Genomic DNA, 15,555 nt, shown 5'->3' on the forward strand with positions numbered 1-15,555 from the left:
ACTGCAGAAGTTGCCTTATAATGAGATAAAAGTGGATGAACTTCTCTCAAAGGAAGTCATTTTCTTCCTAAGATTTCATACATTTTTTTGTGGACCTCTCCTCATCTATGAGGATTCTTTAAAAATACGGGACACAAAAAGAAAGATTTATTCTTAGATCATTCTCATCAAAACTGTATTTCCTATTTTACTATTTCCTATTTCACATGTTGACACATGTAAGTCAAATTAGCCATTTTTTTTTCCTGTCCTTAGCATTTCTTTAAGAATTCATATACCGCTTGTTCTCTATGACCTCAAATCCTTTCCAGATTTAATAGTTTTTCACTGTAAACATGGTCTTTATTTCTCTTTATTATACAGTGGATCTTGCATTTACTTACCATATGCATTTGCATATGGATGGAGTGTAATTGCAGTGGCTTAAATGTCTTAACACCTAGCCCCTTAGAAGTGCAAAATAAGGTCACATTTTAATCATCCTGAATTAGACACTGAGGGAACAGAACTGAAAGAGACACCCTGGGCTAAGCTATAATTACATCGTGATTTCTGCCTTCCTTATGACTACGCTACAATTTCTCCAGGCAAATGCAGAAGAAATGACTGAGAAGAGTTCAAGCAAAGGATATTTTGATTTGCCTCTTGTGCCTAAACGGCGAGCCTTCATATTTGGAAAGACATTTTTCATGATCTTTCCAAAATCAGCAGCACTTAATGGGTGGTAGCCAAGATTGTCACAATAGCTCCTGCAACAGAGAAAATAGTGAATGGAAGCAGAGTTAACACAAAAGGCCAGCCTACACGGTGGGCTCCATCAAAAGTTTTTAGAAGAAAACACTCATATCCATCCATATTTAGAACTACATTTAACATTAATGAAGCTATCCACAATGAATCAAATACATTAAAAATGTATAAACAGAGCTATTAATACCAAGGTTTTTCCCTTCTTCTCTTCTGAGTTCAAAGGCAAGTCATGGGGAGATTTAACAAGCAGGGGCATCATCCAGAGCACACAGATTTACTCCACAACTTACTTTGAAGCTTACATTTCAATTCATTTATCTTAGGATATAAGAAAGCAGCAACATCCTCTAGGCAGCAGCATGATTCGTGTGGGGCAAGGCCTGGCATCCTGCATGGCTATTTGAACAGCAGTAGGAGAGAGATTTGCCTGCCCGTACAGACAGACATTTGGCCTAGACAACGTCAGTGCCATGGAGCACGGCCTCCCAGGGCACCAACTCTGCCTTTGTAAGGTACAACACAAGCAGGCAGCGAGGCCCTGGCCCTCTTACCAGGGCACAGGCAACTATTCGCCCATTTTGAACTGCGCAACTTGAAGCAGATGCCAACCTGACAGAGATATCCTTAGAGTCAGTTCTGCATGAGCAGAGAGCAATTTGGCGAGGGCGGCTGCAAACATAAACCTGCTAATCTTTGCACTCCGGAGGATATTTCCTGAGAACACAACACAGAAAAAACAATTGAAGGTGAGCATTTTTCTAAAAGTGGACGTAGTTATCTGTCTTCAGCTCTCAAGAGCAGCAGAAGGAATTTTGTTTCAACATCTGAGATGTTTTAAAACTACCTCCTTGAGGCAGACAGCAAGAATTTTTAATTTCACTGCAAAATATGAACATTCTGGAAAATTACAACCCCATGAAAGCACAAGAGAAAAATGGAAGCTGCTCAGGAACTCTTACCTATGTATCAAGCGCTCAAGGCATCATAAAGATATGAACACTACTACATGCTGCCTTTTATTCAAGACCCTGTGGTATTTAACAGATGTTAATGAGCTACACCCCAAAACATATCCCTAAAGCATTTGCCTTCGGATTTCCATGACGTGCCCAAGGTCATGGAATCAGCACCAGGCAGCAATGACCTCCTTTCCTGGAAAAATTCCTACCAGAAATACATAAAAGCAACCTGTCTCTGAAAAAAAGGAGACGATTGTATGCAGCTCTGCACGGCCTCATAGCAGGGGAGCATTACCTCATCCACCACCTGCCTGCTGCTCTAACCACGTGTGTTTATGCAGACAAACTTCTGCTCAGAGAGACAGATGGAGCATCCCTGAAACAGAAGTTCCATTCCCATGATCACCTACTAAAACCATAACAATTAATAATGACATTTGCTGAAAAGACTGATGTAGGCTGCAAGGCTTTTCATCCAAGTAGACTGAAGGGACCAAAAACTCAGCTCTGTATAGCACAGTATAGGTGTAGTTCTTGAGACACTATAATGTTTTTTTTTTTTTTTTCCTGACAAAACCCTAGTTACTACAGAGTAAGTATCCAGTGCTCTTATCCTTGCTGGAAGTAGGTATCCCTCGTGCAGAAGGCACCACCTCAAAAGTCAGGCTGCTGGATGATAAACAGCAAGGTTTATGGTATTTGGTCCTAATGCTCCCCTGGAGAGCTCATCTGCACCCATTTGCTTCAGCTCCTGGGCTACATTTTTCAAACCCGGAGATGTCACCTGCAGACCTGTATACAGACCCCCCATTATCCATGAGGCTGAGAAAAAAAGGCTTTTGTTTCTCCTTCCAAAAGGCAATGAAAATACGAATGTAATGCAATTCTGATACTTTCAGCCCACTCTTGTGAGAAGACTTTCACCCTTTTTACTTGACAAAGTCAGAAATGAAACAGAGAAAGCAGGAAAAAGAAAAAAAAGGAAAAAAAAGAAAAAAGGGCCTACAGAACACGAGAGTTGACCATGTGAGGGGGAGCCCATGGAAGTTCCATCACTGGAGACGCAGCATCCCAGCTTCCCTCAGGTGGGAAGGCACCTCAGGAGGGCTCCAGCTTTACCCAGGGCTTTACCCAGCCATGTCTTGTAAGCAAGGATGGAGATTTCACATGCATCCCATTCCAATGCTTAATTATCCATCTTCATACATGACCTGGATGTGGCCCTGAGTAACCTACTGGCACTCTGAAGCTGCCTTTGGCAAGGGGCAAGGTGCTGGACCAGGTAATCTCCACCTGTCCTTTCCTACTTGAACTGTTTTGTGTGATTCTATACAGGACCTCCAGAAAGGTCATGAATATATATATATATATATTTTTTTTTTTTTTACTAATTTGCATACCAAATTTCAATAAAGTGAATGTCAGTCACAGTATCTGGATATGTCCCTTTGAAGGGATGGATATGTCTCCAGCTTCACTGCATTCTCTTAAGAACTGAACTGTTTCAGTTATAACGTTGTTCTAGATAGTTGTCTATTTGCTTTTTGTTGTGGCCTCTTAGCACTGAATTTTATATTTACACTTTGAAGATTCTTAAAATGTAGGACACTGTCACTTGGTCATGCTGATTACATGATATTAAGTCTCAACTTCAAGCAAGGAGGGGTGCTCTTTCCTATCATCAGCAATATTGCTGACTGAAAAATATAATATAGTAAACACCAGGATTAGGAAAGTATTAATCAGTTTTAAAGTGAAAAGTATTCTCTACACAGGAGAAAATGAATAAACAGGAGAAAAAAAATAGCTCCTCGAGTCTAGCACATCTGTTTCAGGACAATTATTTGCTAGCAGCAGCAGCAGTTACACAGTCCCCTTGTATCCATGCTGGCAGCTCCTGCAAGCTTGTGATTTCTAAGCTATTATTATTATTATCATGTAATTTCAGTTTTCAGACAGATCATTGCACATGGTCCCTCCTCCTCCTGGCTCAGCCGAGATCCCTCCGTGTCCATCTGGGCTCTGTTATTGACTTGACAACACGGAGGGGAGTCTCTGGCCCGCAGCTCTTCCCGCTGCTGCTCGTGCTCCTGGCACACGGCTGCGCCCCGGAGCGCTGCTGCCCATTCCAGGGTGCTGGGAAGCGGAGCGGGAGGGAAGCTCCCACCCCGGGCAGGAGCCACAGCGGACACACGGCTGCTTGCGTTCCTTTGCACAGTAGATTTGGCAACGAAAGCACTCTTTTTTTGGTGAGATCTTCAGAGTAAACGTATTCTAGACATAAAATACAATGAGAGTAGCCTTGAACTAAATGACCCAAAAGATTACCTAAAAGCCAGAGAAGACCATCAGCCTCTATAGCCCAGATTAAACAGCTTCCTGGGCAATGAACTGGATAAAATGGAGATAACAGACTATATTGAAACAGAAGGGCCAGAGAAAAGCTACAGACACAGTGCCTCCAAAAAATCTGTCCTGCTACTGATCTTGCTTAATGCTGTATTAAATGATGTCATCAGACAAAAGCAGCAAAATCATCTCATTCTGCAACGTTAGGAGGCATCATTAATACAGAAAGCTGTTACAAAAAGCTGAAAAGGGATAGAAAAGGATGAAGAAATAGAAAAAGAATTTTCTGATTTTTAATTAAATAGTTCAAAATACAAAATAACACATATGAGAATTTTCAAGAGTTGTTGCTGTTAAGCAGGCACTCATCAAACCAACACAACAAAAGAGAAAATGGATTTATCAGTTATCCTGTTATCAATTATGACCTATCTATAGCAGCTGATAAAAAGGTGGATACAATCTCAGAGCAAGAGCAGCAGAATTTGAGGCAGACATAGTATTATTGTCGCTCTAAGTACAAGCAAAATCTCACACAGAATGTTGCATGCATTCTGTCATATTTGAGCAAGATTAATTCAACACAAGACAGATATAAAAACACTATTGAGAATAACAATTGATAAAGAGCCTATTACATGAGATGAACCAAAGACCTTGGCTTAAACAAACCAGCAAAACCACTGGGCTCTAAAAATGCATTAGAGTGAAGAACCTCAGGAAGAGCTTGGCTCTCTTTAAGCAAAAGCACAATGCTGGCACCTGAAACAAATTCTTCAAATGAGGTAGGATGGAAACTAGAAGGTTTTAAACCATCAGAGAGATAAAATTCTAGGTCAGATTTTCAAAAGCAGCAGTGGAGGTGAGAAACGACTGCTTTAGACTGAATTTGATCAGCTTCTAAAGAGAACATATAGGCAGTTCCTCATGATCGAAAACTTGATGAAGCTGTAAGTTCCACACTGCTCCTCTCAGGGAGTATTATGCAAAGCACTGCTTAGGTGTTACTGAACAAAATTAGTGCATGCAACCTATACACCAAGTGGCAGGCCCAGCAGCCAGCAAAGCAAGAATTAACGATTTCCACACTAGAAGAAATAGATACAGGCTGTCTCAAAGACCTCCCAATCTGCACTTAAGTCTATCAAGTGAATCTTCAGGCACCAAACAAACACGAACCATCTGATTTTCATCGCTTGAGCCACTGTTGTAAAGCAAAAAGAGGACACAAATGTTTACTCAAATTATTTTGTGGGTAAACTGGGGTTTTGTCTGCATGAATGCCACAGGAGCACACTCGGACTCTAAATGCTACTTCTTCTGAGTTTGGCTTGAACTACACCTGAATTCCTGTGAAAGGGTTTTTATTAATAGAGAGAAGATGCCTCTTTGTAAGACTGGCTTGTACAAAAGGAGGGAAGAATTTGATGGGCAGAAGCATCTGCCTGCCATATTACATGCTAAGCAGCTCCCCATGAGTCCCCATAATATTTTCCAATCTGTATTCCCCCATAAAGCCCAAAGTCAACAGAAGAAATGTCTGTCCACTATAGAAATAAATCTTATGGCACAATTTCCTCTGCCAGCGTAAACAGCATCATAAAGCCAGCAGGAAAAGTGAAGTATCTCCCATCTACCTCCCGTCTCAAATTGAGCTGTGATGTCTCAACCTTCCCAAGCATGATCACCTTATCTTACAATACATTTTTCATTTATTTTATCCCTTTAAAAGCAGAACAGATCTATTCACTTTTACCTAGAGATGTGGGCTTACAATTAGAAGAATAATAAAATAGAAAGACTACAGAATGGAAAAAAAGTCACTGTGTTGAATGAATCCAGAGACAAAAGCCTACAGAAAGGCAAAGGAGCTGGCAAGGCGATTAACACTTGCCAACACTGGATTTGCGTGGAGTAGGAGCACCTGTCTGTCTCACTTCAGGGCAGTAGAAAAATCACTTCAGAGATGAGGCAAAAGCCCAGTGGTTTTGTAAGATTTATTTTTACTGAAGCTTACAGCAGGAATTGAGATGCTGGTACAAAGCAGCACACTTCTGAAGCACTGATTTACGTGCACAATGCATATAATTGCTTACTGGGAGCTCAGACAACATCTATCTTTGCAAGCAGAGAAGAGGAAATGATAACATATAAATGAGACTGAAGCAAGTTTTGGTAGGTCTTAAATCCCCTAGGTAAAGAAAATGATTTATCAAAACTAACTGCCGTATCTATTTATATGCCTCCTCCCCACCTCCTACTCTAAGCCTATTCTTCTGGGCAAGAATAACTCATGAAAATATTCAGAGAAACTGAGTGTTTTAAAAACAGAACAGATGCTTTCAAAGGGGAACAGATTCCAAACATTGATATTTTCCTGAAAATTTGCTTACCACCCTTATTTTGTTAGAGAAAAATACAATACACAAATACTTGATGCAGCTACATCGAAAAGCCATCCAAATTTCACACTACACAATCTGTAGACGAGGATTTTTTTCCGGGCATCTGCAGCTTGGCACGGCATGGAAGCCAAGCAGATTTGTTGCCGAAGCAGGCCATAAATTATTAAATAAGAAATATATTTAAGAATAAGGCTTCCACTTCGCTCCCACCCCGCAGCTGCCGCCGCTGTTGCTGTGTGTGCGTGCGCGGCGCTCGCGGCGGGGATTGGCCGGCCCGGCACATCTGCGCCATTGGCTGCGGTTCCCAGCTGCGTCACCGCTCCAGCCGATGGTGACATCTCAGAAATAGGTGTGTGCGTGTTTATCAAACCCAGGCTCGCTAATGCCATCGTGTTTCAGCTCAGACAGAGGGGAAAAAAACCCCTACCAGAGAGAGTTAATTAAAATGAAGTATTTGCACAAGGGAAGCCAGCAGTAACAATTACTAAAAGCTGATTTCTGTGGGCACTTAAGAGGTGAAGGGTCTCTGCTCCCTGCAAATTACTGTAATTGTTCGGATTATGGAAATACTCATACTAGATCACAGATCTGTTATTTACCTTCAGGCAGCTGGGCTATGTTCCCCCCCCGCTTCCTGCGAGGAACATGCTGTAAATGAATTCAAATCCTGCCTGTCAGATCCTGCCCCTCCCTCGGTTCTAGTTGCTTTCCTTGCTGCACGGTAGCTTTGAGACTCGCAGCACAGACTTGCTGGGGATTGGTTACTGGTGTCATACATATTCAGTTATGCTTCACTGTGCTGTACAGGAACCAGAGTTGCCGCAGGAAGGTCCAGCAGTTAGGCATTATTGCAGAGCGAAAGGTATGACGGGTTTGAAATAGCTCCATTCCCAGGAGGAAAATGGAAATTCAACCTTCACCCTTGAAAGGCAGTCTCACACACCCCCACGTGTATGTGTATATACATACATAAAGCTAGACCAGAACGTATTGTAAGATAGTAACTGATGCTTTTTACCAATATCACTGTTTTTTCACAAAAAAGCATTATTGATATTTTCTTGCTAAGAAATATTTGTATATGTATTTCAGTGTACACAATGCACAGCTTAAATGGTACAGTCCTACTCTCAAAGGCAGAAATAATGAATGGGATTCACCTCCCTGCAGTTAGCATTTTCTCAGTTGCATTAGTACTTAAGGACTACTTATTCTACATGCACTTGTACATGTTTATTAACAGAGTATCTGCAGAGCTTGTGTCACAACACTTGTTATAGCCACATGTACAAATTCAGCTTAGGAGCACTCACTTGTATTCATCATAAACCTCCTGTTTGGGAAGGGATGTCTCCGGGTGTTCTTCCAAGGTATTCCGTATCCAAGAAAATGCATGCATTTGCTGCGCACGGCTAGATGACATGGAGATCTGATCACTGGTGAAAGAAGAGAGAGTTTTGGCAGAGTCACTCTATAGCTCCTCCTTGGTTACAAAACTTAAAAACGGACCACCTACATGGATGGAGAGACACCAGAGAGACAAAAGGCCAGTGCCTCACAAATTTAGCTCTTCCTTCATGTATGGGCATGTTACCTTCCATGTTTACCTACAATTTAGCAAAGTGACCCCATATTTTGTCTCTTTGACAGGTGAGAGTTCAGCTATTTCTCTCTTAAAATTATTGTTTCTTACTGACCACCTAAGCTTCTGCCTGCTCAGTCTTCAGAAGCATCTAACCTTCATAGCAGAGCTCACTGTACTTTCAGGCACTTCTCTGCCTATAATTATTCTGGGCTAACTTGGGCATGTTGTGATCTCCAGATTGTCTTTCTAGCTCTTACTTTAACCAAACAAATGTTACCAAAAATATTCTGAATTCTTTCTTTTCCTACCGTCACATTTGTGTTGCTACATTATCACTTCCTACAGAAAAGAAGGAACAATCACGCTTAGGCTGCACAACATTTTATTTGATGAGCATTGCATGGCAGATTTATGTTTACAAACTACTCATGTGGTACAGATTTCAAAGTTTTGAAGAAAAACCTTTTAGAAAAGTCCTAAATATTTATTAAAGACTTTCCATCAAACACAGCATATAAATGCATGCTGAATATGTAAGAGCCAAGAAAATTATAAAGACTTCAGAATTAGCTGCTTCCCTTTATGTACACACACAAAAGCACATACATACCTTTTGTCTCCATTGTTGGGACCCGAAGGCAGCTGAAGGTAGAGGTAGAGTTTCTCTAGGTCTGTAAACTTCTCAACTTCTTGCTAGATGACAAAAATGTTTTGTTAAAAAAAAAAAAAAAAAAAAAAAAGGTTGGGTGCAACCAAACAGTAAAAGATGAGCTGGAGAGTTGGAACTTGTCACAGAAACAGTATATTCCAGATAACAGCAATATTTATTGAAGTGAATTTGATTTTTATTTCATTTGAAAATGAAAGTGATCAAACACACTGAAACAAGGCATTTAGTTAACAGAAATCTCTCTGATATTAAATTGCCATGCTATGATACTAGATTCCCACGCTATTTCACTCCCATTCTTCCAAAGTAACCTCATTTCAGATGAGATATGGTGAGAATTTTACCTATTGTAGAGAAATAGTGACTACCACAATGAATTAACAGCTAAATGATCTCAAACATGAAAAAAACCAGTTGTGCTAATTTACTTGATCCTCACCAGTTGGTCTCCACGCAGCAAGGAGCAAAGGGACACTCCTTTGAGAAGATGCTGCAGAACCAACACAGCCTTGCCTAAGGGGAAGGAAGAGGGCAGGACTGACGGCCAGCGAGACCTGAATGTTTTCTGCAGCGGTGACCAGCCTCAAGTGAAGGACCTTAATACCTGAACTTCATTTAGAGCCAGGGTCCCCACCGGGCAGAGCCTTTCCAGCCTGCAGCCAGGCCGAGGGCTCTCGCCCGCTGGTGGCCAAGGGAGAGGACAGGGACGGGCTCCCACCTCCTCTCCACGTGCAGCTGCCCTAAGACAGGGGTCCCCTTCCCAACGGCAGCACCAGGAAAACGTGGACTGGGGAAGGAGCGTGGGGAAGGCAGGAGCTTCCTAAGACCAGCTGACAAACATGGCAATAAAACAGTTTCACACAAGTGGGCTACCAGCAACGTGACAGATGTTCCCAGAGCCAAGAGAAACATTTCCAGCAGCAGCCAGGTAACATTGGCTACGCTTGCTGCTTTTATCAGCTGCGGCAAACCACAACATTTGTGTTGGTTTTTTTTTGTTTGGTTGTTTTTTTTCCTCTTGACACACTCCTGAATTTGCTGACACCAATTTGTGTGCGGCTTTTGCAGCAGCTTACACAGCAACGGTGCTTCAACCACCACCTATCCAAGGAGGGATTCCTTCATGGAGCATTTTGCAAAATTCTCTCTGCACAAATCACAGCCTTGGGTCTGCCCTTCAATAAACCTGCAACTGGAAACAGTGACAAATTCTTCAATGAAATAACATAAAGGAAATATAACAACAGCAAGAAAATTTGCATTTATTATATCTCCTTTGCTTCACGGAATTTTTAAATGTTAAATGCCAGGGAAGTCTGCCCTCAGACACAGTTCAGGTAAGATAACCTCATAGTGTAAGCGCTAATCCCCAGAGTGACAAAGCCCTGGAAGAGAGCCTCTCAAATCTAATCTTCTACCTTGCAACAGAAAGGGTGAGGATTTGGGGTGAATACTGAGAGGCCGGGGAACATCAAGCCGCTAGCGCTGCCCTGGGCGGGAGCCCCGGCGCAAGGCAGGGGCTGGGGCCGGGCCCGGAGGGGGGGCTGTGGCTATGTAGGCCACCCCGGCGAAGCCCCTCACTTGAAAAACAACATATGTCAAGAGAAGAATGTGACTGGGATTACAACAGAGAAACCGTTTTCGACAGTGGAAACTACCCAGCAACTCGCTCGTCAGCAAAACTGCCTCCCCAGAGCTCAGACAGCTCAGGATTATGAATTTTTCACATCTTCGGCACAGAAAGCTGGGTAGTAACTTGGTTTCACTGTTTTTGTCGTAAACCCGCTGCTCTGTTCTAGGCCTTGCCACCAGCAGCACATTCCGGACGACTCCTTCGCCCTTTGCGGGGGAGCCCGAAGGCAAGGAGGACGTTAACAGGCCGCAGGGATCCAGGAAGGTTAACAGGCCACAGGGATCCAGGAAGGTAATCCTACCTGGGCAATAACTAGATAAACCTAAGCTTATTAGATGAGCCTGAATCTATTTAGATTTATCCATCTTAGAAATGAAGGAGCTGCACCAAAGGGATGGAAGCTGGCAATCGGCACAAATCAGGAAGCAAAACTATTATGCTCCATTTAGGCTATTTTCTCCAAACGTTTCTAAAACTCTCAAAATTAAGTTCACAATCTTAATAAGTATAATTTCTTTTTAGCCTCAGCTGACATCTACCAGTTCTCAATGCCAAGTCTCCAGCAAGCTCAGTAGTAATGATATTACTGAGACTGCTCAAAGTAACAAAACTTGCAGTTTTTTAATGCAGTCATATAAACATTTATAAAGCAGAGAATCACTTCATCTGGCCAACTGACTAGGAATCTCCAACCAAGGGAAAAAGCAAAAGTAAATAACAATCATAATTAATAATAACAGAAAGTTCTTTCATCCTGAGTTTTCCTTTGTGTCAAGCTTGATTAATATATAAATGAGTAAAAAGAAAGAATACTAAATATAAAATTTCATTTTTCTCCTAATAGTCAATGTGAGGCTTCCTGGAAAAAAACATTCCCCTTTGTGTAACCCTTTAAAGTCTATGCGACAATAGTTTTTAAAACCCACAGGGAATGTAAAACATCTGGGGAATCCTTTTCCACTACTTAGAAGGATCTAAGCAAAAACTGTGCTCAAAGTTTCCTGACCTTAATGGACTGACTCTCTTCGTCCAATTAAATGAAGGGTGTCTAATTCTCTAAAGGTTATTTTTAAACCACGTTTCTTGAGGCTGCATTAGAAAGCTACACAGAGTGCTCAACTGGCTGCAGGACCAAGGTGCAAAGCCCTACAATAGCAAAGGTGGTGCTATGCGAGGTCTCCATGCATTGTGTTCATCTCTTACAACCTCTAACTGCAATCACATCAAACGAAGGGAGATTCAGTGAACATGTGGAGCAGGCAGTATTCATACTGCAGTTAAAACAGAAGGAAAAAAAATGTCCAATACTCTAAATTAGCTATCTGACACAGAAGAACTCAGGACAAAGAATTAGAAACCTGAACTCACAGATCAGTGAAGACCTTCAAGCAGCCTATCAAGAAGCACACGCCTTGACCGAGTTGGTTGTTTGTTTCATTAGTCACCATTCCACAAAAGAATTGCACAAAATACAGCTCTGTGCAAACAAATTAATCCAGAGACCAATTCATCTTTGCAAGACAGCAGCCACACAGATCTGGTCCAAATGAACCTGTCCTTTTGCTGCCTAAGAAAGTTACAGAACAAGGCTCTCATAGGAACAAAAGCAACTTTTTCATCTAGTTGGCATTGTGTTTGAGCAAATAAAAAGTTGGGAAGAACAGGATGGCCAATTTTTTTTTTTAAATGAAAAAGGCAGTTTTTGACATATGGTTCCATTCTGAGTGACAATAACTAGACACTGAAATTTTTCACAGCACATGGGGACAAACGGCAGCCCAGCCCAGCATGCTGCTGGGGAATCCATCTGCGCCACAGGAAACACGAGCTCAGTTGTGCTCCGGCTCCGACCTGGAGAACCCAGAGCTGAACCCGAGCCCCCCTGCTGCAGAGCGCTCTGACTGCTGATCTGCTGGCAGCTCTGACTGCTGGGGAAATTCACCCTAAATTTGTCAAAATTAATTACCATGGAAATCTCCAGGGAATGTGCTTTTTCTGAGTTGTTTTCAAGAAGAAAAAAAGCAGACAGGCCATCTGTAAAGCAAGATGAAGAAGGAAACTACTACTGATACAAGGAACGATGAGTAGAGTTAGAGTTTCTTTAATTAGCACAGCAATAAACAGCATTAAATTTGAATGATTTTACATTTCCATAATGAAGGTAGAACTACGAGTTACTTCTGTCTTAGAGTTTTGTTGAAGAGGAGTCAATGCCCAGAGGCACTGCTGCAAGCTCTTTGCAATACTACCATTTTAGAGGAAACAGACTGATCTTCATATTCAGATCTACATTTGGGTATTTACATATAACTACACTCCAACTAAACTCTCAGGCCTGGAAAGTAAACAAGGCTATGCCGATGGCAACGTAACTTGCACCTAGCGGCAGGCTGGTCCTAAACGTTATCATATTTCAGCAGAACAAATATCTATTATTGAACAATCAGACTAAGAATAGCAGAGCAGACAAGCAGATAATCCCCTCGCTTCGAGTAAGGGAAGCAAGATGCTGAGGTTAAATCATTTGCTCAAGGTCAGATGGTTTGTTTGGAGTATAGTCAAGAAGGAAAATAGTTTTAAGATCACTTATATTTTAAACTATTATTATTATTAAAGAAGCTATTATTATTATTATTGAAAGAGAGATGCTAATAAACACATCCAATATGCCATATCTGAACAGAAGCAACGGAGACATGCTTCAGGTGCTAAATGTTCCAAACAATCCCTAAGAATACATGGCACCATTGTACTGACAGAGCACCCAAGTTCAGCCACGGAAGCTGCACGGAGCTTCTCCGTGTTCTCTGCAGAGCCAAACAGAAGTAACAAGGTGACCACTTGGTCTGCAGCAGGATGCCGAAGCACACGGCTTCAGCAGCAGCAGCCCACGTATTTGTCCTGCCTACACTACAACTGCTCCAGACATCAGTGGCTTTGGTTATTACTGCCATCAATCCAGCAATCTCTCACCAGCACTGACCTCTTTTTAGCAGATTAAGGAAAGAAGCCTTAACCTTCTTGCTAAGTGATTATATGGATCATACCATTTTTTAAATCAGGTTCAAGAGTTCAATTAGTACATAGCAACAAATATAACAAGCAAAGTCATAAGAGGATCTACTTCTAGACATGTTTACTACAGTTAAAAAGATGTTATAATGAATTTTTAATGGCTGTTTACACCACAATTCTTGCTAATTATCTTTTCTGGATTGCACAGCACACAACGATTTTCTTATGATCTTCCAGAACCTGACAGTATGTCAGAATGCAAACAGTACAGCACAAAAGTTAAGGCAAATAACTTTGGTCTCCTGTACAAATAAAAACTGCTCTTTTAGTATCCTCATTACTATCTGTTTTCTACAGTTCTCTGCTCTTAGTTGCTTCCACAGCAGAGACCATTGCCATCGCCTTTGTCTCTTCCCTTTTCTTTCTTGGTACCATGTTGTAAACCAGACATCCTCCATGCTAGAAAGCATCGTCTCTGCACCTGTGTGTGCTAATCCACACGCCACGGCTAAAACCGGTGCTGCCAAACACAAAACAACTGTGAACACAGCTTGATAGTTTCCTCCATGGCTGATTTTTTTTTAAGTTGCTGTCAAAGTGATGCTTAAACGATTTAAGATATCATCAGCACCCTTCCAATGTACCTGAAGGCTGAAAACTGCTGCTCTGTTCCAAGACAGGCTAGGTGCCTCCCGGGGATGCCCGAGCTCTTCCGACCAAGGGCCGCCCACCCTACGGATGAGCGCAAGCTGCCACGCAGACCAACGCCAACACCGGCTTCGACGAAGGAGCAACCACCGCTCCCAGCCTCCGCAGCCCGGGCCCACGAGCCTGCAGAATCCAACACTCCAATAGTCCTACTTTACTCTCTCATTATTTAACAAGCAGATTAGCTGGCTACTTATGTTCTCCTTCCCTGATATTACAAAAGAACTTCCCTCACTTCCCATTTTGTATTGCAGAAAGAGCCGGGTAAGTAGTTTTGCAAGAGCAATTCGCCCTTTTGTCACTGAAGACTAGCAGAGGTCAAATTTAAGATCTTATATTCACCTACTTTTTGTCCACAGATGCCACTGAAAAATAAAAAAAGGGGGAACAAAAAAGGGTATTTTGCATCATTTGTTTAGTCTAATGCAGCCTAAAACTCTTCTTAAGCATAGGTAAAACCGGGTCCCACGTTTGTTTGCAACGCAACAACACAGTTAGCTTTAAACTTCTGGACACGGTAAATTAAAACAACATAGTAAGGGAAGAACTTAGTGCCATCTGAATTTGTCTTTGACAACTTGACTTTAAGGTATTCCTCCCCTGCTCAGCTGGATAGATTCTATTTGATAGTATCCAGATGGTTGTCTGTGTTGTCATCTTATTTTACCTGCTTCTGGATGAAATGACAAAAGATAGAAAGTCAGAATAAATAGTTCCTTCTAATCTTAAGACTTATTAACTCAGACTCCTGATTTAAAGAAGCTTAGAGCTTGCTCACTATTATTACAGAAATAGGCAAAAACACTTCCTGAGTTAGTCCTAGGAATACATTTCCCAGAAATAATCTCTTCTGACAGTCTAGATCTTGTTATTGCAAATGGAAGGAGATGTTTATACATTTAAAGGACTTTGCTTTTTCAAGAATGGCACATCTCTGTCCCAAGAAACACAACTGATGAGCACCTGCACCTAAGACGAGCCCTGCTCATTTCTGGGAAACCACCTGACATGGTGCACAACCTCTGAGGTCGACAGGATTTAAAGAAACAAACCAAAAATCTGACAATTGTGGCACCTGCAAGGTTTACACGGACCAGGACATTAGCATGCCAGGTTTTGCACAAACATACATTCAATACAGTTCCTTCCCTAAAAGGCAATATTGGTCGTTAACCAACTGCTTGAAGGAAACAGCAACAAGTAGTCAAGGGCAATAATCGCTGTTACAACAAAACAAAAGGCAAAAGAGCAAGGGAACCCAAGGGCACAATTTACTTCTTACAGACTCTGGTCTGTGCAACACACAACCCTGCACTGAACACAGCCATACTTACAAAGGTAGCAGGGCACATTGCCATGCCTTATCTGTGTGCACAGTTCTACAAGGGGAAACCCTGGCCAGCATAGTAATCATGCTGCTGCTTTGGGAAGAGGGGAAAAAACTCTCATGAAAATGAACATTAGAGCCACATGATACTTTC

The 15,555-nt window shown here is 41.9% G+C and overlaps 1 protein-coding gene across 2 annotated transcripts in view; it reads right to left on the reverse strand.

The window, feature by feature from the left end:
- RFX7 (regulatory factor X7) overlaps nt 1-15,555 on the reverse strand; it is a 48,740-nt gene that overhangs the window by 10,019 nt on the left and 23,166 nt on the right. Inside the window, exons 3-5 of one of the 2 annotated variants that reach the window (XM_088519944.1) lie at nt 8,659-8,741; nt 7,777-7,899; nt 629-749 (exon numbers count right to left, since the gene is read on the reverse strand). In XM_088519944.1, the coding sequence (XP_088376070.1) occupies nt 629-749; nt 7,777-7,899; nt 8,659-8,741 (327 nt within the window). Of the gene's footprint in view, nt 1-622; nt 750-7,776; nt 7,900-8,658; nt 8,742-15,555 lie in introns of both variants that reach the window. The other variant, XM_088519950.1, reaches the window with a different exon arrangement.

Source organism: Tinamus guttatus, unplaced genomic scaffold (assembly GCF_059628265.1).
Source record: "Tinamus guttatus ecotype Peru unplaced genomic scaffold, ASM5962826v1 Tinamus_guttatus_pri_ptg000004l, whole genome shotgun sequence".
Classification (NCBI taxonomy): Eukaryota; Metazoa; Chordata; class Aves; order Tinamiformes; family Tinamidae; genus Tinamus; species Tinamus guttatus.